This window comes from Monodelphis domestica, chromosome 3, assembly GCF_027887165.1.
Source record: "Monodelphis domestica isolate mMonDom1 chromosome 3, mMonDom1.pri, whole genome shotgun sequence".
Classification (NCBI taxonomy): domain Eukaryota; kingdom Metazoa; phylum Chordata; class Mammalia; order Didelphimorphia; family Didelphidae; genus Monodelphis; species Monodelphis domestica.
The window spans coordinates 9,102,030-9,126,751 of record NC_077229.1 but is presented as its reverse complement, the minus strand read 5'-3'; the positions used below and the strand labels follow the sequence as shown (position 1 = coordinate 9,126,751).

At 38.3% G+C, this 24,722-nt stretch overlaps 1 protein-coding gene across 1 annotated transcript in view; it reads right to left on the bottom strand.

The window, feature by feature from the left end:
• VN2R539 (vomeronasal 2 receptor 539) overlaps nt 1–24,489 on the bottom strand; it is a 30,047-nt gene extending 5,558 nt beyond the window's left edge. The window contains exons 1-5 of the mRNA NM_001099542.1: nt 24,278–24,489; nt 10,527–10,818; nt 6,999–7,802; nt 5,746–5,973; nt 2,676–2,799 (exon numbers count right to left, since the gene is read on the bottom strand). Coding sequence (NP_001093012.1) covers nt 2,676–2,799; nt 5,746–5,973; nt 6,999–7,802; nt 10,527–10,818; nt 24,278–24,489 — 1,660 coding nt within the window. The remainder of the gene's footprint in view (nt 1–2,675; nt 2,800–5,745; nt 5,974–6,998; nt 7,803–10,526; nt 10,819–24,277) is intronic.
• Nucleotides 24,490–24,722: the final 233 nt, after the last annotated feature.

The following is a 24,722-nucleotide window of genomic DNA, read 5'->3' as shown; positions in this document are numbered from 1 at the left end:
AAAATATCATTTGGGGTCTTTTAGCAGTCAGTGAACTGCTCCTCTTCTGGAAGCCTCATTAATATGTGAGATATCCTTATGTTTCTGCCATTTTGTTAACAACTCCTCTAACAAATGTTCAAAATCAATCCAGGTTGGATCAAACTGTTGACATATGCTTTGTAGTCTTTTGATATCAGCTATGGGATCATCCTCAAAAGGAGGGGTGCTCTGCTTAAATCCCTCCATATCCTGAGGGATAAATATTTTATGTGTTATGGTAAGTACGTCTTCTTGAGGATTAAAGGTTGATACTTCTCTTAAGGGGAAGAGGTGTGTATCTTGATTATTTCTTGTTGTTTCTTTCTGTTGGGTTTCTGCTGGAGCTGCCATGGAGTTGGTGGAGGAAGTAGCAACAGTAGTAGAGAAATGCTGATTAGAGTGAGAGGTAGTTTCAGTAAGTTGAACAATAATTTGGGCCATTTGAGAGATATAATCTTCAAGATATGCAAATCAAATCTCAAGCTATGCAAATTGAGTCTCAATTAAGTTATCTTTCCATTATTCCTTCTTCTTAGAGGGAACTACATATTTTTTTTGTAAATTTGGTATATTTGAAGTAATCCTATCAGAAAAATATATTCTCAAAATTGATAACAACCTGAGAAAAAATCAGAAACTTGGAGCTGTGCCAGCTCATCAATGCTTCCTGGGAGCAAGAGTTGTTTGAGAAAGGCTAGAACCTCTTCCTATGTGTGTCATAATTTCTAGAACCATATTGAATTGCCTATAAAAATTCCCTGCACTTCTACTTTTTGCCTATGTATTCTTAAAAAGTAGGGATAGTGTAGTAAAAAGTGAGGAACAAGTTTATCAAACTCCTACTTGATTGCCCAGTTTGGAAGTGTTAAATTAAGGAGTTTAACAAGTGAGAAGAGCAGTTAAACAGAGCCTTTGTTTGGTTTAAGAAAGAAGTAGAGATAGAAATATAGAAAAGAGGAAAGAGATTATTAAACTTATACCTCCTAAATATACCTAAAATTCCTAAAACTCTTTCTAATTGTCTTCCCAGGACAGGTTCTTCTGCCTGGCACACCAGGTCTAATCTATATTACACTAACCATAAATTATTCACTAACTCCCTAACTCCCTAAAATAATAGACAGCCACCACTCATTCCTTTAATCAGTTTTCTATAGCAGCCCAACTGTCAGTAGCCAACTGCCAGCAGATCCTTGCCTCAGAGGCAGACCTCCTCTTATCTAGAGATCCCAGAGGCAAAAGACCCTCATCTATAATTGGCTGCTTCTTTTCCCCCTCACTCACCAACTGTCCCCTCCTAACTTCCTGTCAGAGAGCAGCATACTTCCTCTCCTCAGGTCTTGGTCTCTTTGGGAATGGAATCTTCATCTCTGGTTCATTGTCTCACTGAATCTGTCAGTTCTGATCTACTTAGGGAGAGATTAGGAAAATCCCTTTAACACATCTATTTCCCAAATGGTTGACAATCCCTTAGTTTCCAATTTTTGCCATTACAAAAAGAGCTACCAAAAGAATTACTGTTCTGTTTACTGAACCACCTTGCCTTTCAAAGATCATAGGAGTCAAGTTAGAAGGACCTTTTAGAACATCTGATCTAATTCTATCATTTTACAAAGAAGGAGAAACTGAGAACTATAAAAAGTTATATAACATAGAGTTTCCCACAGCTTTTAAATAAATGAAGTGGAAATTAAAGTTTTCCTAACTCCAGGTCCAGTGCTCTTTCCACAATACCATAATACAGTGGGGGAAAAAAAACATGATTTGGCTCTGAGGACCTGAATTGAGATTTATATTGAGACTGAGGAAGAGACACTTAAACTCATTAGTTCTCAGGTCCTTGACTGTTTAAGTGAAGGAGCTGAACTAGATCAATGATGTTGAACCTTTTATAGACAGAGTCCCAGGCCCCATCTCCAGTCCACCCCACCTCCCAGACTGAGTGCTGTGCCTGCCCCACCCCAAAGACCCGATTCCATGCCCCTCCCTCCCAACCAAGTGCCAGGCATGCCCTTCCCCCTACACATATTTAGGGGAAGGAGGAAGTGATCCTAATAGGCTACTAGGTGGATGGATGGGTGAAATGAGGAATGATTTCAGCCAGGATACAGATGGAGAGGAGAGTGGCCTGAACACTCTGTTCCCCTTCAGCTCTGCTGCTTGTGAGCTGCTCACCTTACCTCCTGGGTGCTCCCATTGGGCTGTTGGGCAGAGGGGTGGGTGATGTAAAATAATGATCAGGCTCAGTGGAGGGGGGTACTGGAGAAGCTCCAACCAAGTCCCACTGCCCTTCTAGTAATGAACTGGAGGTGGCCATGTGCCCACAGAAAGCACTCTGTGTGCCGTCTTTTTTACCTGTGCCATAGGTTTGCCATCACTGAACTAGATGATGCCTGGGGTTTCTTCTAGCTCCAGATCTATGATCCTATATATTTATCCAGCAGATAGTCATCCCATGCCGTGGTGTTCAATACATTAAAGAGACCAAGGACATGATATCCCCATAGAAAGAAAACCAAATCAGTCCCCTTCTGTGCTGCATTCCTCGTTATGTTATCAGTACTATTCCCATGAATTGTATGTGACACCAAGGGCCCAAGACCACTGGGTTGTTTTAAGTGTGTTTGGTAAGGTAGGGCATTGCAAATATTTACTCCTTTGTTTGGAAACCTCTCCCTCTGGGCATGGAGAACAGTCAAAGCAGCAGCTGGGCTCTCCCTCCAGTGGAGTTTTCCTGAATCCAGGGCCACAGCCATCAGTGCACACAGCAAGGGGAACCTGAAGAGAGATAAGAGGGGAAAAAAAGTACTAGAAGTGTCTGGGTCGTACCAACAGAGGGTAAAGTAGATTATTTTCTTAGAACTTATGATATTATTTTGGAGATTGTCAAAGAAAACTTATTTTTATAGAATGACTATAAGACTTCTCTCTAGTCCATAAACCAAGGAGAACATTAATGGAATGTGCAATAGACCTATATTCAAGAGATCTAATTTTTCTTCCCCTCAAGAGCTATGTAACTTTTGCTGGAAGGAAAGTAATAGATGTTGGAGGGGATGTGGCAAAATTAGGATACTAATGCATTGCTGGTAGAGTTGTGAATTGATCCAACCATTCTTGAAGACAATTTGGAACAATGCGCAAAGGGATTTAAAAGACTGCCTGCCTTTTTATCCAGCCATACCTCTGCTGGGTTTATACCCTAAAAAGATAATAAGGGAAAATACATTTAAACAAAAATATTTATAACCACGCGCGTTGTGGTGGCAAAAAAACTGGAAAATGAGGGGATACCCTTCAATGGGGGAATGGCTGAACAAATTGTGGTATCTGTTTGTGATAGAATACTATTGTGCTGAAAGGAATAATGAACTGGAGGAATTCCATTTAAACTGGAATGACCTCCAAGAATTGGTGCAGAGTGAAAGGAGCAGAACGAGAAGAACTTCTTATACAGAGACAGATATACTGTGGCACAATAGAATGTAATGGACTTCTCTAATAGCAAAAATGCAATAATCCAGGACAATTCAGAGGGACTTATGAGAAAGAATGGTATCACATCCAGAGAAAGAACTGTGGAAGTAGAAACACAGAATACAAAGAATTTCTTTATCATATGGGTCAATGGGGATATGATTGGGGATGAAGAGTCTAAGCGATCACCCTAATGCAAATATTAATATTATGGAAATAGGTCTTGATCAATGACACATATAAAACCCAGTGGAATTGCTCATTGCGTATGGGAATTGGCTGGGAGAAGAGGAGGGAAAGAACATGAATTATGTAACCATGGAAATATATTCTAAATTAAATGATCAAATAAAAGTAATAAACAATGAAAAAAAACCCTGCTTAGCTGCTCCTCTGCCCTGGATTTTAGATTCATATGGAATATGTGGAAAGGAAAACTGAATGAAGCTTTGGAATTTATGCAACTGAGGTGGAGACAGCAGTTGAAATGTTGAAGTGAAATTGATGAACAGTGATGACAGTTGGTGGGGGAGGGGCAACTTGGAGAGTGACAGTTGCTCTTGAGGTCGCACTCTCTTTCCTGGCACTTGAACTGGAAGGAGAGCTCTCTCCCTGTCTCTGGATAGAAGTACCTCTATTCCTGCATATTTCACAACTGTGTGCTCTACCTGGATTCCTGTAATCATGTCACTGGACAAAGGGATTTAAGGGGAGAGTTTTGAACTTTAAGGACAATCTTTAGGGTGCTAGCCTGAAGAAACAGGCCCAACCATCTCCAAAGGCTAAAACCTTTTCTTCCTCTTGCTGTCTACTGTTGAAGACTTTGAACTCAAGATAGTTAGCATAGATTAATATAGACAAGAATAAAAGAAACCCTCTACCAGCCTGAAAGGTCTGGCCTTGGCTCAAAAGCTGAGAGAAGCAAACTCAGTTTGGGAAAAGTATAGGGAACCCCTCTTCCTTCTTCCCTGATACCTCCCCAATCCAAACTTGTTATGAAATTCATCTTTATTTAAATAACCCATAGTCAGATAAGAGAACTATCATTTTGGGGTAACATGGAGCAGAACCTAAGGATAGCCTTTCAACCATGAAGGCTCCTTATTAGACCCCTGATGGGCAACCTTGGTCTGAGGTAGGATTGTCCCTCAGGAGGGTCCATGCTTACCTGTCCTGAGGTATCTTCAACATCAATCAATAGAGAAGACATCCCCTCAGGCTATCAGAGTTAGCCCATTTCTTGGGAATCCCATTTTTGGAAGATAGCCTCTCAGAAGGGAGTATCTCTCTCCTTTTACCTCAACAGCATCCATATTCCCTCTGTTCCTGTCAACTTCTCTATTCCCTCTTACAAATCCTTCCTTATTCCCTGTACATCTTAAATCCTCATCTATTCCATTAACCATTACAAATAGGAGTTTATTAGGCCTCAAAAGTCCCTCTCAGATATATTCTCTAATTCTACATGTAATCTTGTTCATTGAAACAACTCTTATTTGTGAAAGCAATGCGGACCACAGACCTAAACATTCATATGTAATTTGTCTAAGAGGTAACCCATAGAGGGTTGAAAGATGTGCAGTTACATTTTCAATGGAAAGTAAAGAGTATATTTCACACTAAATTGGTAACTATAATTTGGGATGCAAAATTAATTTTGGATTTTCAAAAATGCAACTAATTTTATAAAATGAATAATTTAAATTTAATAAAAGATAACCCATTGTTTGGTTTCATTATGAAGAACTTCAGAATGATTTTGCTTTAGGTGAAGTCAAGTTAATGGATACTTTGTCATAATGCAGCATATGAAATATTCCACAATGTGGAAGTATCGACATGTCTTGTTACCTATTATTTCATCCTGAATTTTCTAGGACAGAAATGGAGAGAGGGAGCAGAGGAAGATTTTTCTCTATCAAAATATGGCTCTAGGGGGCAGCTGGGTTGCTCAGTGGATTCAGAGCCAGGCCTAGAGACAGGAGGTCCTAGGTTCAAATCTGGCCTCAGACACTTCCCAGCTGTGTGACCTAGGGCAAGTCACTTAACCCACATTGCCTAGCCCTTACCACTCTTCTGCCTTGGAAACAACACAGAGTATTGATACCAAGATGGAAGGTAAGGATTTTTAAAAAAGAAGCCTCTGCATGAATTAGTAAGATTAACTAACATTTATATAGTAGTTTAACATTTGAGATGTATTTTCATGTCTGGAAGCTGCAAATAAACAATGAAATTGTCTCAGACCTCTGAATCCATCCAGCTCCATACTATGATCTCCTTATGAACAGTGAAACCTTGGCCAGGGGGAACATTGGAGATAAACTGCCCCACTTTCACCAGGGCTTCAGTTTCATTAGGAAAGAACAAAAAGTTCATAATGTCATATTGAGCCTCAGAACTTCCTGTGTCATCTAAAGACAGCTGGTGACCAGCACTGTTGTTAAACTGGGTTTTCTTCAGAAAGGAGTGGAGCTGAAAGGGAAGAGAAATATCAGTCACTTCCAGGTGCCCAAGGACAAGGATTTTAACCAAAGCAGGACATACGTGCTTTTGTTTGATGGGATAAGAAATATCCTCGATTCTTCAAGACACCTTGGTAAAATAGATTCTATATTCAAAGGGGATACTTTCAAATGTTCAGCATCAAGGACAATGATTTTTATTTACAGTAGTACCTGCTCTATAAATGTTTGCTAAATGATCTGTTTCTTAAATGATATGAATTAAAATCTGAGCAAGGAAGATCTACTCATTCCTTCATATAATGTTCAGAACATCCCTCTAGCCAGTTAAAACGTCACAAAGTTCTCACACCCAGGCCTGACCTATCCTCACTTCTAGAGTTAGTTCATCCATCAGATATAATGGAGAAAATTTGACTCATGAATAAAGTGTGAACATCTCTATGTAGGTATGTGCTCTTGTTTCTGACAGAGGGTGGGCATGGAGATTCATAAGTGTGTAATCTTTTTTAATGGAAGTGGATGCTGCTGACAGAAGGCCTAATAATAAAGTCATCCATGCTAATGGAACTGTTCAACAACCCTTGAATGGAATTGTCTTAAACTGATCAATCTGATTTTCACATACTCATGGATTTTTTTTACAGATTCTTTCTTTAGGCTACTGTTTGCAATGTCAAGCAGAGGGTTTAGATAAGGATTGGACTATCAGAGGTCATGCAAAAACTTAAGCCTTCTGGTTTCAGGTGAATTATGAGTTTTGGGAACAGATTGAAAAATCAGACAATTTTGTTAACATTGATAAATTAATATTTAGAGAGGTTCATTTACTTCTATATTGGATGCAGACATCTTGTATGTCCTGAGCCATACTGGGTCATCTCTTGGGAAATTCTAAAACTATATATTTTTGGTAAGTTGCAAACTCCCTTTTGGGGTAAGTTTCTACATTGATGTAATGACAGTACCTTGATGCACTGGTATATCTCTAGTAGCTACCACTGTAACTGGCACATAGAAGGCACTTAATGTTACCTGCCATGGCTGAGGAGCTCGGCTTTCTCCATCTCTTATAGATTCTTCCTCTGATGTCACTAGGAGCATTTCATGGAGGGCCCAGGCTACAGCATATACAGCATTATAAATGGTGTAACTCAGACTAGACATGGTCATGTCAAAGGTATACAGAGGTAGAGCTTCCAAAGAGGCATTTGGTGAACATTCTGTCTGTTCCCGCTTTTCAGATTTCTCTTCGTCTTTGAATGCTGAAGACCAAAACTCCTTAAGTAAAATATCCTCTGGGTATTTGGCAGGCTTTACTGTCCTGAGAAAGGACTTGAAGCCAGGAATCTCATTTGTAATGTGTGAAAATGAAAGAGCTCCATGGAAATTGTAGCCATCCCTCAAGTAGGGTCTCATGGTGATGTCCCAATGAGATGTGGTGATCCAGACCTTCCATATGTAGACATGAAGAGGCTGTGAATATCTAAAGATTGTGAGTGAATCTGTGTCAATATGAATGATGATGACTCTGACAGATGATTCTATGATACGTGTCAAGAACATATCCTGAGATTCTCCATATCTTCTTTCACTGACTGCAATCTTTTCTGTGAATGCTAGACAGATGCCATGCTTGACCATGTCCCCTCTTAATTTCCAAAGGAATTCCTCCCCTCTCATATCATCTGTAGTTATGAGACCTACCCATGTCCATTCAAAATGTACCATTAATTGCACCACACCCCTGTGTAGGGAGGAGTCTTTGTTGGCCAGCTGGTAGAGATAAGGAAACTGGGTCTTGTCACTCAAGATGGAATCAAAATGCCCATAGCTGATCTGGATGTGAAAGAAACATGGGGAATTTTAGCATTTGCATTTTTGGTATTATTGAGCAAATTTTAAAAAGGACAAACTATCCTTAAACTTTCTTGTGTTAAAATAAAAGTTGTCAGATTTAAGAATTACCTGATTTTATTTACAATGTTTTTTATTTTTTAATTTTTATTCAGAATATATTTCCATGGTTACAAGATTCATGTTCTTTCCCTTACCTTTTCCCTCCCTACTCTCAGAGCTGACAAGTAATTCCACTGAATTATACATATATCATTATTCAAAACCTATTTCCATAAAACTCATATTTTAATACTGTTCTTCTAAAGCCAAAACCTCAGCCATATATCCATCAAACCATGTAATCAATCAAATATATTTTCCTCTCCATTTCTACTTCCATGGTTCTTTCTCTTGATGTGGATAGCATTCTTTCTCACATGACCCTTGGGGTTGTCCTGAATCATTGCATTGCTACTAGTAGAAAAGTCCATCACATTCGATTATCCCACAATGCATCAGTTTCTGAGTACAATGTTCTCCTGGTTCTGCTCATTTCACTCTGCATCAGCTCATGGAGGTTTTTCCAGTTAACATAGAAATCCTCCAGTTCATCATTCTTTACAGTGCAATCATATTGCATCACCATCGGATACCACAATTTGTTCAATCATTCCCTACTTGTTGGACACACCCTCATTTTATAATTTTTGTGCTACTATAAAAAGCATGACAATTAATACTTAGTACAAGTATTTTTCCTTATTATCTCTTTGGGGTATAAACCCAGTAATGGTATAGATGGATCAATGGTTATGCATTCTTTAAAGTCCTTTGGGCATAATTCAAAATTACCTTCCAGATGGTTGGATTAATTCACAACTTCATCAGCAATGCATTAGTCACATTTTTGCCACATCCCCACCAACATTTATTATTTTCCTTTGCTGTCATATTGGCCAATCTGCTAGGTATGAGGTGGCAGGTCAGAGTTGTTTTGACTTGTATTTATTTAATTAGGGGGGATTTAGAACACTTTTTCATGTACTTATTGATAGTTTTTATTTCTTCATGTGAAAATTGATTATTCTTATCCCTTGACCATTTGCCAATTGGAGAATGGCTTGATTTTTTGTAAATTTGACTTTGTTCTTTATGTGTTTTAGAAATCAAACCTTTGTCAGAGACTTTTGTTATAAAATTGTTTTTACAGTTTGTTTCCTTCTAATTTTGGTTGCATTGTTTGTTTTTAATTTAACATAATCAAAACCACTCATTTGACATTTTGTAATGTTCTCTATCTCTTGTTTGGTCTTAAATTTCTTCCTTTCCCATAGATGTGACAAGTATACTATTCTACGTTCACCTAATTTACTTATAATTACTCTCTTTATATTTAAGTCATTTACCCAGTCTGAATTTATCTTGGTATAGGGTTTGAGATGTTGATCTAAATCTAATCTCTCACATACTTTTTTCCAATTTTTCTAGCACTTTTTGTTAAATAGTCATTTCTTTTCCCCAAAGCTAGGATCTTTGTGTTTATTGAACACTATCTTGCTGAGGTCATTTACCTCAAGTCTATTCCATTGAGATATCCTTCTATCTCTTAGCCAATACCATATTACTTTTATGATATCTGCTTTATAGTACAGTTTAAGATCTGGTACTGCTAGACCTTCATCCTTCACTTTTTTTTTCATTAGTTCCCTTGATATTCTCAATTTTTTGTTCTTCCAAATAAACTTTGTTATGATTTTTTCTATTTCTATGAAAATTTTTTTGGTTGTTTGAAGGGTATGACATGGAAAAAATGAATGAGTTTAGGTATGATTGTCATTTTTATTCTATTACCTCATCCTACCCATGAGCAATTGATGTTTTTTTCAATTGTTTAGATCTACTTTTATTTGTAGGGGTCTTGAATCAGAAACCAGGGTGGGAAATAATGAAGAAAACACAATAGCAGGCTTCTAACAGTCCTGATTTATTCCATCATGATTCTCCTATATCAAGTTTGTGTCTCATCCCTCAGGCATCTGACTCTGGCTGAGCCAGAAGTAAATGTATATATCCATTCTTACTATGGGAACTGAGTTAGTTCATTAGGTAACCAAACTAACTCAAACAGTTAACAAAAAGCAATTTTGACCAGAGCCTCAAATCTGGAGCCAGGAATTTATCCCTGCCTTCATACTTTTATCAATGTTATGTTGTTCTATTCTCTGCAACTGTGTCCTCTTCCTGACCTCTTCAGGAGGAGAGGAGGGAGAGTTTGGGGGTCATTTAACCCCTCAACTCTCCGCAATGCCCAACCAAAGACTGAGTGCCAGCCTCCCCCTTACCCAAGAAAGGGCAGGGTGAAAGGCAGAGGAGTGGCCTGGGCACTCTGCTCAGGGGAGTGAGTAAGTGCTTCCACTGGGCTATGGGACAGAGGGGTGGGGATATTGAACCATGTGCTGAACTGCAAATTCAGGATTTGGGATCTCATCTTAGGTTTGCTGCCAAGGATCTGCTTGACCTTGGGAAAACTTCTTGACATGTGTGATTTTCAGGGTCTGGTGTAGTGTTATAGAGAATTTTCCCTAGCCCATCTTTATGCCAAATTATTATTTGACTTCATATTATGCTATTGAATTCAATCATCAGTCCATTGACTGGTCATCACTGAAGGACAACTCCACTTCCAAGAAAAGCAGAGAAGATGGTAGATTCGGTATTTCCCACCTGTGGAACTTTGTAGAGATTGAACAGTGTCCCCATTTGGACAGTCAGAGCTGATGTGGCTCCTCCAATGACTGCCACAGGCTTCTTCTCCCAGCAGCTGTAGTTAGGGACGAGCTGGCCCTGCCCAGACAGCCACTGCAGGGAGCTCTCCAAGGTTCTCTCATCACTGTGGTAGGCATTGTAGAGGTGAAATCCCAGAGAAGAAATATTTGGTAACAGATTGGAGTCCCTGTTGATCTCTTCCACAGCAAATACCAGGGCCAGGACCTGCTGGTAATTTTTGTGCAGCCACCTGAGGGATAGAAAGTAAGAAACCAAGAACAAAATATTCAAAGATGATCAATTAGAATCAATCAACATGCATTTATGAAGCATTTAATATGAGACAGGGTATTTGCTTTGGCAGCACATATACTAATCTGTGCCAAATACTATTCAGAATGCTGGGGATACAAAGAAAAGGAACATTCTTTGCTTTCAATAGTTTCCCTTCTAATCGAAAAGGCAACATATACATAAATATGTACATAGAAGACATGTTCAGAAGAGATGGATCTTAGCGACGATGGCACTAACAGAAGTGGGGATAAGCTGGAGAATTAGGAGAATCCTCTTTCTGGAAGGCATCTTTTGATCTTCATCTTGAAGGAACCAGCTATTCTAAGAAATGGGTATGAAGATAGAGATCAGTCTAGGCATGGAGAACAACCAATAACAAGACATGGAAATGGAAGATGGTGAAGAATATTGACTAAGTCTGTATTGCGGAATCATAGAGTACACATGGAAAGGGTAGCATGCAAGAATATAGGAAAGATGAGAAGGACTCAAATTTGAAGAGATTCTTATTTCTGAGATATGTTTATGTTTTTTTGCTAGAAACAATTACAAAGCCACTGAAGATTTTGAGTAGGGTGACATGGTCAATCTTGTGCTTTAGAAAAAAAAAATACTTTGGCATTTAAGTAGGCATGGGTAAGTCAGTAAATGAACAGTTATAAAGTCCCAAGTATATTCCAGGCACTTTGATAAGCACAGGAAATGGAAAGAAAGGCCAAAGATAATGCCTGCTCTCAAGAACTCACAGTTTAATGTGGGAGACAGTATTTAATTAACTACAAACTCAAAGTATGTATAGAATAAATTGTATATAATTGAATTACAGAGACCAATGAAGAGGTTTCTGAAAGAGTCCTAGAAAGGTATGATAAGGGAAGGAAGGCATTACAGAAAAAAGACACGTCTATCCCCATGAAGTTCAAACCTGAGAGTCTGAGATTTCAAAGAACTCATTTCAGGTGAGTTAACAAGAGGCAGCTCAAATGCAGTCTTCTACGGGAAGTCTTTCCTCATCTCTCTGACTGCTTTTTCCTTCCTTCTGAGATTGCATATAAAACATATGTTGTTATTTCCAAATTGTTTCCCTCATTAGAATGTGAAATCCTTCAGGGGTGGGAGCAAGATTTTCTTTTTTGTGTTCCCAGGATTTAGCACAATGCTTGTCAGATAGTAAGTGCTTAATGAATGCTTGTTAACTAACTGACCATAGTTTCCTCTGTGGCACTGATTCCTTTATTGTACTTTTTTGTACAATTTCATTATATTATAGTTTATTTATTCCCAGCTCACTTACATTATGGTGGACAGGTAGATGGCAAAATAGAGTGCTCAACTTGGAATCAGAAAGATCATTCTTCCTGAATTCAAATTCTTCCTCAGACTTACAGACTTTCTAGATATGTGATCCTATGCAAATCATTTAATTCTGTTTAACTCAGTTTCCTCATCTGGAATGGAAAAGGAAATGGCAAATCCCTCTAGTATCTCCACCAAGAAAACTCTGAATGGTGTAAAATTGAGATTTGAACTCTGGACTCCATTCCCCAGGAGTCCTTGCTAGCTCCCAGAATGCCCTCTAATCTCACGGAATTCTCACCTGGGACTAGAACAGAATTTTATTTAAAGGGTCTTCCCCGTAGGCGGGGGCTCTCTCTTCTTTTTGGACTTCCGTTTTGGAGCAGAAGCAGCTCTTTCATAATGGGAGGTTATCTTGTCTAGGCCTCTGGCCTAGGCACGTGTTTTTTTCTTATTCTGTATTTTCTTTAATCTTTAGCCTTTAATAAACTTCTAAAAAATATAATACTCCTTGCAGAGAGAAACTAATTTCTACCTGCCTCAGTCTCCCCTAAATTTTAATCTTTACAATGGGAACACAGAAGGTCAGGCATGACTAAAAAATTATTGAACAATGAAGTATCTTGCACCCTGGAGCAGAAATAAGTAGCAAAACTGAAGTTTTTCTATCTAAGGAGCTCGCAACCAAGGCGAAGAATAAAATAATGAATGTCAGTGTTAAGTAGAAAGGACTGAGTGAACACCAATTTAGAAAAGTTATATTAACTTTAGCCTACATGTCTGCTTTTTAAAATATTAAACCTTTAAACAAAAGGTCTTATTTTTCAATTCACATACCCATGGGTTTTTTTTTTTTTTCAGATTCTGTCTTTAGGCTATTGTTTGCAATGTCAAGCAGAGGGTGTAGATAAAGATTGGACTATCAAAGGTCGTGCAAAAATTGAAGTCTTCTGGTTTCAGGTGAATTCTGAGTTCCTAATTTGATGCTTTTCCTATAGCTTTGTTGGTATTATGACTAGAACCATAAGGTTTGAACTGATGTTCACAATATGACTTGGCTATTGGAGATACAAAATGCAAATGGTGGTACTAAATTGCAGTGAGATCTCTTTTGAGAAAGATCTTAGCAGAAAATCTAAGAATCTTTACAAGTAACTTGAACCAAAGATGTCTTTCCCTTCAGAGATTCTCTGAGAACAGGTCCATTCCAGAAGACCCAAGTGGTGAAATTTTCAGAAATCATCTGATTATATCAAGAGGAAATTTTTTCAGATGCCAGATGACTGCAGGAGAACCTGAGCCCTAAGATGTTATGTGCTATTGAAAAGGATATTGGAGGCATGGTGGAGTCAGGATGGTGGCTTAGGAGAAGCAAAAGCCTAAACCTATCTGACTCTCCTTCCATACCAAGCTTTAAAAAGTGCTTCAGAAAGACAGAAGTTCAAACCCAAAAACGATATGCAGCCACTGGACTCTCCTGCTGAATAAAACTTGAAAGGTAGGCAGAGATAATCGACTTCCATCATATAGGTCAGAACCCGAAACAGGACTGGACTAGCCAAACCCTCCACCCCCAACTTACAATCTTAAAACCTGTGATTAGATGTGGGCTGACTTTGAGATCCTGGGGCAGGAGATGCAACCACAAAAGTTTGTCTCACATGCACCACTGGAGGTCCCAGGCTCTGACAGCAGCAGACAGGGAGAAAAGGAGGGGGGTCACCTGATTGGGCACATTTAACCTCCAAGACTGACTATGGTTAATATTTGGTCAGGGCAGATTAGCTCAACTGGCCTAATCCAGTATACCATCAGAGGAGAGAGAAGATTGCAGATTCACACACAGGGCAGACTAGCTCAAAGGACCTAATCCAGTAAACCAGCAGAGGACCTAGCTTTAAATCCCCAAGGGGAAAAAGAGAGAAAATTAGTAAACAACAGAAAAAAGAAGGTAGCAAATGGAAGTTTCTAAGGGGATAAAGACCAAAGAACAGAACCAACAGAGGATGACTGGATCTAAGGAAATTCAAGCAAAACTTTAAAAAATTGAGAATTGGACTTCTCTGAACAGCTCAAAAAGTTATTTAAAAACCAAAATAACACATATAAGAAAAATGGGGAAAAATAATCAAGAGTTTAAAAAGCAAAACAGGTCATCTGGAAAAGGAGGCTCATGCCTCAAAGGAAGAAAAAGTTTCTTAAAAGCCAGAATTGACAAACTGGAAAATGAGGCAAAAAAAGTAAAATAAAAAATAATAACTTGAAAAGAAGAATGGACCAAATGGAAAAGAAGGATCAAAGGGTCATGGAAGAAATTCAGTCTTTAAAATTTAGAATTGAGCAAATAGAAGCTAATGACTTCACAAGAAATCAAGAAACAATAAAATGAAATCAAAAGAATGAAAAATTAGAAGAAAATATGAAATATTTCACTGAAAAAACAACTGACTTCAAAAATAACTCTAGCAGACACAATTTAAGAATTATTGGACTACCTAAAAGTCATGATAAAATATCTAGATATCATAATACAGGAAATTATCCAAGAAAACTGCCCTGATAGTCTTGATCAAGAGGGTAAAATAGAGATTGAAGGAATCCACAGATCACCTCCTGCATTAAATCCCCAAATGACAACTCCAAGGAATGTTATAAATAAGCTCAAGAGCTCTAAGATCAAGGAGAAAATATGATAAGCAGCTAGAAAGAAACAATTCAGATACCATGGAGCCCCAGTCAGGATTATACAGGATTATACAGCAGCCTGCACATTGAAGGACCAGAAGGTTTGGAATATTATATTCTAGAAGACAAGGAAACTAGGTTTACAACCAAGAATCAACTCCCCAGAAAAACTGATTATATTCTTCCAGGGGAAAGTATATGGTCATTTAATAAAACGGAAGATTTCCAAGCATTCCTGAAGAAAAAGCCAGGCTTAAACAGAAAATTTGATGCCCAAATACAAAATTCAAAAGAAGCATACAAAGGTAAATAAGAAAGAGAATAAAATTTAAGGGCTTCAATAAGGTTAAATGACTTATATCCCCAAAGGAAAAATGGCATTTGTAACTCTTAAAAATAATCATCATTTTCATAATAGTTAGAAGAAGTATACAGAGAGGATGTGATAGTAAGGTGTTTAGTATGATACATCAAAAAATTAATGAAAAGGATATTGGAAATGGGTTACTAATTAAGAGATTGAATGTTCATCTTTCCTTTTCATTCATCCCCCATGCACAATTGCCTCAGTATTTTGAAACTCTTATCTTCTGTCAAAATTAATACTATGTATTGGTTTCAAGGCAGAAGTTGGGTAAGGGCTAGGCAACTGGTGTTGAGTGACTTGCCCAGGGTCACACAGCTAACAAATGTCAGGCCAGATTGGAACCTAGGGTCCCCCATCTCTAGATCTGACTCTATCTCTACTGAGATACCAAGCTGCCCCCATAGCTATCTCTTTAAGGCTTGTTTCATAATGGATTTGTCGATTTCTCTCTTTCCCAGTAGGTCAATTTTGTTGTTTAAAAAAACTCTTCTTCATTTGATTTTTGTGCCTCTTTTTCAAGTTTGCTTATTTTACTGTTTAAACTTATTTTCTTTTTGCATTACTTTCATTTTTCCCTATTTTTCTTTGACTTGTCTCATTTGATTTTTAAATTCCCTTTAAGTTCTTTCAGAGCTTGAGACAAATTCCCATTTTTTTGTAGTTTTGCATGTGGCTACTTGCATCTCCCCATCTCCCATGGGTTCTTGGTTTGTTGACCATTTCTGTAGAAAATTTTGAATGTTGAATGTTTTGTTTGTTTTTTATTTTCACAGTATTTTTTTTGCTCATGGACTGGGAATTCTGAAAGCCACTTGCTGAATCTGTCTCTGCTGCTGGCTTCTTCATTGTGAGCTATTCTTCCCTGGGGCTATGTCTGTACTACATCAGGGCAGGCTAAAAAGATCCCAGTGCTATGGACTTCTGGGCATCAGTGTGGACTGGTATCAAGGCCTGGGACTTCAAGGAGTGAGTCTGAAATGCTCTTTTGCTGGTATAGCATGTGTCCCAGGATCCTGCAGTTGGTCTATCCTTTATTGTGGAATCCTGTGCAGTATATGTATGTGTGTGTGTGTGTGTGTGTGTGTTATTGGTAAACACTCCTCTGTGTGCAGTTTCTTCCAGTTCCCCCTTATCCCATGAAAATCAATTCTCTTTGCTTAACTTTCAAGTTGTGTTCAGTGGGAGAGCCCCATAACATCTTATTGCTGTTTTTTTAAACCCTTACCTTCTGTCTTGGAATCAATACTGTGTATTGGTTCCAAGGCAGAAGAGTGGTAAGGGCTAGGCAATGGGGGTCAAGTGACTTGCCCAGGGTCACACAGTTGGGAAGAGTCAAAGGTCAGATTTGAACCTAGGACCTCCCATCTCTAGGTCTGACTCTCAATCCACTAAGCTACCCAGCTGCCCCTTTGCTGTTTGTTTTTGTGTCCTGTCATTTTAATGTGGTTTATAATGATTGGTTTGGAAGGACGGTCAGAATGGTTTAGACTTTAATTGCTAATAATCTGCCATCTTAACTCCACCCTCCCCTCTTCTAGTATTCTAGAATCTGATCTCTCTTTCCCATTTCTCACTATTCCTACCAGGGGATCCTATCTAAGCCAAATTATTAACGATCCTTATTGAAATGATTAGTGACTTCAGCTTTTTATACTGATGATTTTATTCTGATAAGGGAAGAATCCTGGATTCACTTCCTAATTGGCCTATCAGCTAGTGATGTGATTCTTTGAGCAAATAATGTGTCTTATTGAATCAGAGGGGGAATGTGAAAAGATAAATATTAATTTTACCTCTGTGTGTGTGAGTTTCAAAACTACTCAACCCTGTTCAAACCATTCTTTAGAGGATGGGATTTGGCTATTTCCTGATCAATAACAATAGAGATACTTGGAATAACAGAATCAGGTCTTGGAAACTACAATCTCCACCCTACTCAAGGTAACAGGATTTATAAAGGGCTGCAGCAAAGCTCAAGATTTAATTATTTGAGAATATGACCTTCAACAGACATGTGCAAAGGGGACAGACCTCTGGGTGGTCCTGGGTTAAGCTAGAGCCACCATTGGCACAGGTGAGACACAGGAAGTGAGGTAGAGGAGAGCTGAGGAGGCTGGGAAGTCCTGTGTGGAGGGAGAGTGTGGGAGTTGGAGCCTGGTGCTTGTGAGTGGAGGCCCTGAGACTGTTTCTCCATTTTTGTCACGTGATAGGGACTGATCTCTTCTTTGCCTCGGCTATTCAAGGCCTTGAGCCTTTGGCCCAACCTAAGCAGAGTGGGTATTTAAGCCCTATTCCCTTCTCTCCTCTCTCTCTCTCTCTCTCTCTCTCTCTCTCTCTCTCTCTCTCTCTCTCTCTCTCTCTCTCTCTCTCTCTTTCTCTCTCTCTCTCTCTTCTTTCTCTCTCTCTCTCTCTTTCTCTCTCTCTCTCTCTCTCTCTCTCTCTCTCTCTCTCTCTCTCTCTCTCTCATACCTTTCTTCCTCCTGTTAGTAATTAAAAACTCCATAAAAGGTTGACTGCTGACTTGAGTTTTCATTTAGGAATTACATAGCTGAATTCCTTGGTGACCTTAAATTAATATATATCAATCTTTTAATGTGATTTCCATATCACATGTGTGATTACATTTTAATAATGAAATTGACTCAATCCCTCATTTTGTCAAGCTACTTTTCTGTGTTCTAGAGTCTTGCTCAAGAATATATTTCCCAACAAGTTAGTTTTGTTAGATTTTATTTAGGATTAAAGACTGGTTGTATTAATTATAGGTCACCAAGGATTTCACTTATAAAATCCTAAATGAAACACTCAAGCCAGAATGGAGTTTTATGGTGATTTAATTACAACAGGAGAAAGAAATCATTAGAGGGAGAGGGAGGGAGAGAAGGAAAGAGGGAGAGAAGGAAAGGAGTTTAACTGAGAACCAATCTGGCTCAGGCTGAGCCAAAGAGGGAGTTAAGGCCTTGGAGATGCAAGGCAGAGAAGAGAGTCAGTCCTCATCACTCACGTGACCAATCTGAAGAGAAGCTATCTGCGGGGATCCTCCAAGCTCAAGCTCCAGGATAGAACTGGCATCTAGCCTTCTCCACAGGAAATGATGAGAACTTCAGAGGCTGTTCCCTACCTCACTTCCTGCGTCTCACATGTGCCAATGGTACCTCAAGCTTGGCTTAGGACAGCCCAAGGGGGGAAGTTAGATGTTTCTGATTTGTCATTAGATAGTACATCCCCGTGTAGTGTGCGTGTGCTAGACCAAGCAAGATGGAGGAAATATTGAAATCACAATCCCTCCTGATGATGATTGGGGGACCAGCACCCCAAAATTTTCTAACTGAGGTATATACAAAATTTTACCCTCTAAGAAGAAAACTACAATAGTTATGGATAAGGGGAAAATAGAGGAGAGAGAGAGAAAGACAGCGACCAAATGGGAAAAAAACTCTCAATTAAAAAAAAAAACAGATAGCCTAGATAATGATTTCTAAGACATGTTTCTCCAAGACTTTTTAGCAAGCCTCTTGACTCATCTCGCTCCTGCCTGCCTGCTTCCCAGCTCCCGGCTCCTGGTCTCTCTCTTTCTCACCTGGCCCATCTGATCCACGGCCCCAGCAATTCTGGCCTACCACCCAGATGGCTCATCACCCCAGGCCCAGGCCCAGGACCCAGGACCCAGGCTGCTAGTAGCAGACCCAATTTCTTCAGGATAAAAAACCAGCTGGTAAAAATGGGGGTGATTTTTCCTTAGGCTATGATTAGCCTCCACATGGCAAGGGGCAGGGGGAACAGGGAGTGAGAAAGAGGAGAAGGAAGAGACTTTTCCAAATAGGAACTTACAAGCATGACTGCTTTAAGAGGATATCTTTTGAGTGCACTGATACTTTTATTTATTTCACCTGACATTCAGGGGGAAAATTCAGTTCCCTGTAACTCTTTGGCAAAATTTGAGATTCCAAAAACCCACCGTCACTATGCAGAGGTAACTCATGAGCTCAGTGGATTGAGAGCCAGGCCTAGAGACAGGAGGTCCTGGGTTAAAATCTGGCCTCAGACACTTCCTGGTGGGGTGGCCCTGGGCAGGTCATTTAACCCCCATTGCCTACCTCTTATCAATTTTATGCCTTCTGACAGATGGAGAAAATATAAAAATCACAATCCCCATCTAAATGGATAATTTAAAAAACAAAAACCCAAGGAACTTTAAAGAGATTGTAGGTTATATTTTTAAGGCTTTCCAGACTCCAATGTTTTATAAAAATCTCTATTTTATTGCATTTTGCTGATTGTTTTGTTTAAGATTTAATTTTGGGATTTTAAGTTCATATATTAATGCATTCAATACTATTCTGTTACACTGAATCATTTGCATGTACTAGGTTTTAACTACTGTTATATTCTGTTGCTTTTCCCCTATAACTATACTGAACAAATATTATTGAGTAAGCCCATATAAAAACAGCTTTTCTATTTTTGACTTTGTAAATTGTCACATGGAGGATAGATGGACTCCATAAGAAAATTGCTACAATTGTATAACAACCTTTGGAAAAATTTAATGAGCTAAATATCTCAAATTGATTTTAAGGGTTCTTTAGACATGATTTTTAGAATTTTTCTTAACAATCTCTGATCTTTTTGCCTGCCCCTAACAGGAGGTAAGGTCCATTTTAGGAGCTGAAGTAAAATACAAATATAACCCCCACCTCCCACATTTATAAAAGTGTGAACAGAAGCTAGGAAGTTAATCCCAGGGTATATAACACGCCTGGATGGCTCCCCAAAAGAGGAGCATCTCTCATTTATAACTCTTCAGCTCACTTTACCATTTCACCAGAATGATATCTAGAATTCTTAATGTTCAAAAACCCAAAATAAGTTTTACTTTGTTTAAAAATATGTTTACCAAGGTTGAAAGATTTTCTGTGTTTGCAAAAATTGTGAAACTATCCATCAGTTCATAGGCTTTTTAAAATGCCATACAGCAACTTATGTGAAACATGATAAGTGGGTTTGTTTGCTATTGTAATTAACTGGACTATTGAGAATTTTGGGGATATTGATACCTACATATTTGTACTACTGTCCTTTAGAAGAAAAAAAACTGTTACCTTGTAAAATTCATTTGCTTGTACTCACGGTGGATCATGGCCAGATATGAAGAGGAAATGGATCTCATTTTTGGTGAGAAAGCCTTGTATTCTATATTTTCTTAGCTGACACAGTGTGTCAATGATTATAGGATATATTTTTATTTATAAAACTCTTTTATTATATTTTTCTTGCATGTGAAATATACTATTTCAGTTTTTTATTTTTCTCTCTGTTTTGTATTTGAAGCACATGTCACCAGCATTGAGAAGATTTTCTTTAACTTTTTTGATTTTGCACTAATACAAGTTTAACATCTATTTGCCCTAATGTCAATGCATAACCCAAAAGTTTGAGTAAAAATGTATGTAAACATGATGCCACTAATTGTTTAAACAAAATTATGGGACTTTGCTTAATGATTCTGTCTGATTCCAGGACAAGATATTACAGGACAAGATTCCAGAACAAAAGAGCCATTTCACAGGGCCAAAGAAGCAAAGCTAAACCTGAATTATGCCAAAAGAACATACGGGTCAACAAAGAAACCAATCCAGGAAGGACTGATATACTTCTAAGCCAATACAAAGGATTTGAACCTAGTGTGAAGACTCAAGGTTGTGATGCTTAACATACGTTAAGACATAGACCTTCCTAGTATCCACACTCTTTGTGAAAATACTTACAGATGAGTATCCCAAACTTGGCTCCTAACCTGGATCCTATAATCGAGTCCCTTTTCTGTCTTTCATAGTATGGCAAACTTTCTTTAGTCCTGGCTACTGACTGGGTAAATGCTTATTTGCTTATATCATTTTAATTGGTCCCTGATTCAAGGACCTGTTATAGATTTATTTTTCCTTTATTTAGAATTTTTACACATAAGACTTTGACAGTCTATATTTTTAATCCAGAAATTATCTTTTTTATTTGGATTTTTCTGACGTCTTTTTAATTTTTCTTGCCAATTGATTCATATACCTCATAACTCAACCATGCATCCCTAAATGATCCCTGTGTTTTTAAATCACCCTCTTCAAGGGGGGTGGTGTAAAAATATTATTATTTTAAATTGCAAAGATTAAATTCCTTTTGAGAAGAATTTTAGATTAAGAAACATGCTGCCTCTCTGAATCCAGAAATTGAACTGTTTGGAGAAGACACCATGAAGATGCCTCCAGACCACAATCTGCACGAGAAGATCAAGAATGAACTTTGGGTGTGATTGATTGAACATTTATTTGTATCTATACTTTCATGTGAAAGGGGACTTCCCCCTAACTGGCTTTTTGTCAATGTGTCTAACAATTAGTGCTTTTGTTCTTTTTTCCTCTTATCCTCAAATTATTGAAATCTTTAAGTTGATTATGTTTTCATGATCCTTTTTGGTGAAACTTTTCCCAATAAGGATCAAAAGGGGAATGTAAAAATGGAGATTTGAACCCCAGATTTCAATCCCCAGAAGTCCTTGGCAGTTTCCAGAATTCCCTTTAATATCACCTGAATCCCCACCTGGGCCAAGAACAAAATTTGTATTTAAACTGACTGGCTCTCTGCTTCTGCTTCTAAGCACACTTGGCTCTAAAGATGTAGTAAGTGAATAGTGAATGGGCCAGTGCTCTAGGCACGTGCCTTCTTATTTTGTATTTCTTTATCCTTGATTTCTAATAATCTTTAATAAACCTCTAAACATATAATACTTTTAGTAGAGAAACTAATTTAACTGTTACAGTTAAAAGATGTGGTTGAAAGAGAATGTTGTCATCACACTTGAAATTCACCCCTGGCACATCTGCTTGTTTTCTGTTAACCTCAACTGGAATATCTTAGTGGAACCCCTCAAAAGACATGGTATCTGTCCTAAAATTAATATAAATTTTGATTGCCCTCAAGGGAACAAGAAAACTGGGCTTTCCATTCCTTTAACAAAGATGAGAAGAGGTAGGTGAGTTTCATCAAACAATATTATTTGTCAGAAAGTGGTCTGATTTAACATTTTGCCTGTGAAACCACTTCAGCTAATTGTAATGTTTCAAAAGTACACAATCCATATCCCATATGCCCATTTGTCAAAAAAAAAAAGATACTCTATTTTTCACTGGTCACTGGATTTACTTAAATGCCAGTCTCACTTACTTTGTTAATACTTATACCCATCATTTTTCATAAACGTATTTTACTCAGAATATATTCCTCAGTTTACCTTTATTACATTTACTTGTCACAGTAAGAAGTAACCCATAACACTTATTTGTCAGGTACTGTGGTAGGGCCATAGAGAAACAAAGAAAGGCTAATTATGTTTCCTAATTACAAGGAGTTTACAGTCAAATGAGGGGGAAAACAAGCAAACTGTTTTGTATAAGAAAGCTATATGCAATAATACTGGAGAGAATCAACAGCAGAAAGGTACAAACATGTAAGGGGGCAGGATAGAGAGAAGCTTCTTAGAGGTGGTAAAATTTTAGCTTGGACTTTAAGAAAACCAGAGAAGCAATTATGTGAAGCAAAGGGAGAGAGAATTAGAGCAATGGAATGCCCATAATCAAGAGATGTAGTGTCTTGTTTGAAGAATAGCAAGATCACTGTCATTGGTCATCTTAGAGGCCATGGGAGATGCAAAGTGTAGGAAAACTAGAAAGTATGGAGAGAAGGTTATGAGGGCTTTGAATGGCACACAGAGGATTTTGTATTTGAACCTACAGATCACAGGGAGTTCACAGTATTTGTAGGTGTTTTTAAAATGTACGATGTTTACTTATTAGAAAGATCAGTATTACAATAACAAATAATAAGCTATTGCTTTTAAAGCCCTCTATATTCTTTTTACAACATTTCTTTTTGGGGTAATTAGACATTTCTTCTCCTTTAACATGATTGAAAAAAACTGAACAGTGACATTTGTAAACATTATATTTAAGGTGTATATATATATATATATTTTTTTATATGTGACTCCTTCACTAAAATGTAAACTCAAGGTGAGTCAGGATTATTTGGGGGGGTCTTATATATTCAACTGTTCCTAGAGCAGTTCCTGGAACACAATAAGGTGCTGAGGGAACACTTGTTGATTATTTGATTGTCCAGGCTAATAATTCTCATGTCCATAAAGAATGGTATAAAACAGTTGACTGGGTATAAAACAGAGCTCAGAGGGAAAACCCTAAATGAACAATGGATGACGGATAAAGGACATAAAGGCAGATACTACCATGAAGATGCAGTGACTCATAAGTGGAAGTCAAGTCTCCTTTGGTCCATTTTGACACCAGTTTCCTCTCTTATTCACCTCCACTTTCCTGGTCAAGTAAACCTGTTAATTCTATGAGTGCCAAGCTGTTTCACCATTACAAGACTGGGGCAAGAATTTCCCCATTGAAGGATTTAGCCAAACATTGTTGCTCATTCAAGATGCTGGTCTATTTCTCTCTTAGTTTTGCATTTCTACACATTTTCAGTCTTACCTGATATACTTTCCAATTACAACAAAGTCAGAGTAAATCTTGAAATGGGACCATGACAGAATTGTCAGTGCTCTATGACACCTAAGCATGACAGCAGATTCTCCCTCAAACCCTTACTTAACAGAGGAAAAACAGTGGCTCATAGATGCTAATAATAATAATAATACCAATAATAATTGCTAATATTTATTTAATTTATTAAACATTTTGCTCATAATGTCTTATTTAAGCCACGCAAAAGCCTTGGAGGTAATTGATATTACCTCTATTTGAACAGAAGGAAACTGAGATGAACAGAGGTTAATGTGGTCCTTTGAGGTTTACCAAAGGTTTTCCATATAGTCTTATTAGATCAAACAAAGGCCTGTGCCAAGCAGTGGAGTCATAAAGCTAGAGCTGCTAGGAATCCCAGAGCAATGTTGGGAGCAGCAGCCTGGCACTCCTTCTCTCAGGACCTTTTGTAATCATCACAGTGAAAAAGACCATTTATGAGTTAGAGTTAGAAAGGCACTTACTTGTGATCTCTACAGCCCTTGTCAGGATGACTTTGAAACATTTCTGCTCCTCTGACGCTGCTGACTTCAATGGAATACAGGGGGAGAAAGTTCCCAATCACCAGGTCCCCATCTCTGGAAAGGCTGGGAGTGATTTTTGGGAAACAAGGAGACTTCTCTGCCTTGTGCACAGATGACAGCTGTGTGAGCATTATCAGGAGGACAGGAATCATGTGGGACAACTTTCTGTGAATGTTGGGCAGCATTACTCTGAACATGAGTTCAAGTCCCAAGTCTGAGGGGCAGCTAAAAGTACCTAATACTAACATGAGTGTATTACCTCCTTGAGTCTTATTCTAATAGGCAGCTGTCCAGCAACTGAAGCGATACCCTGGAATGCCAAGACCTATTTTGTATGCCTATGTCTTGGGCAATGATAGCAGGAGGGGAGTATTTAAGCATCACT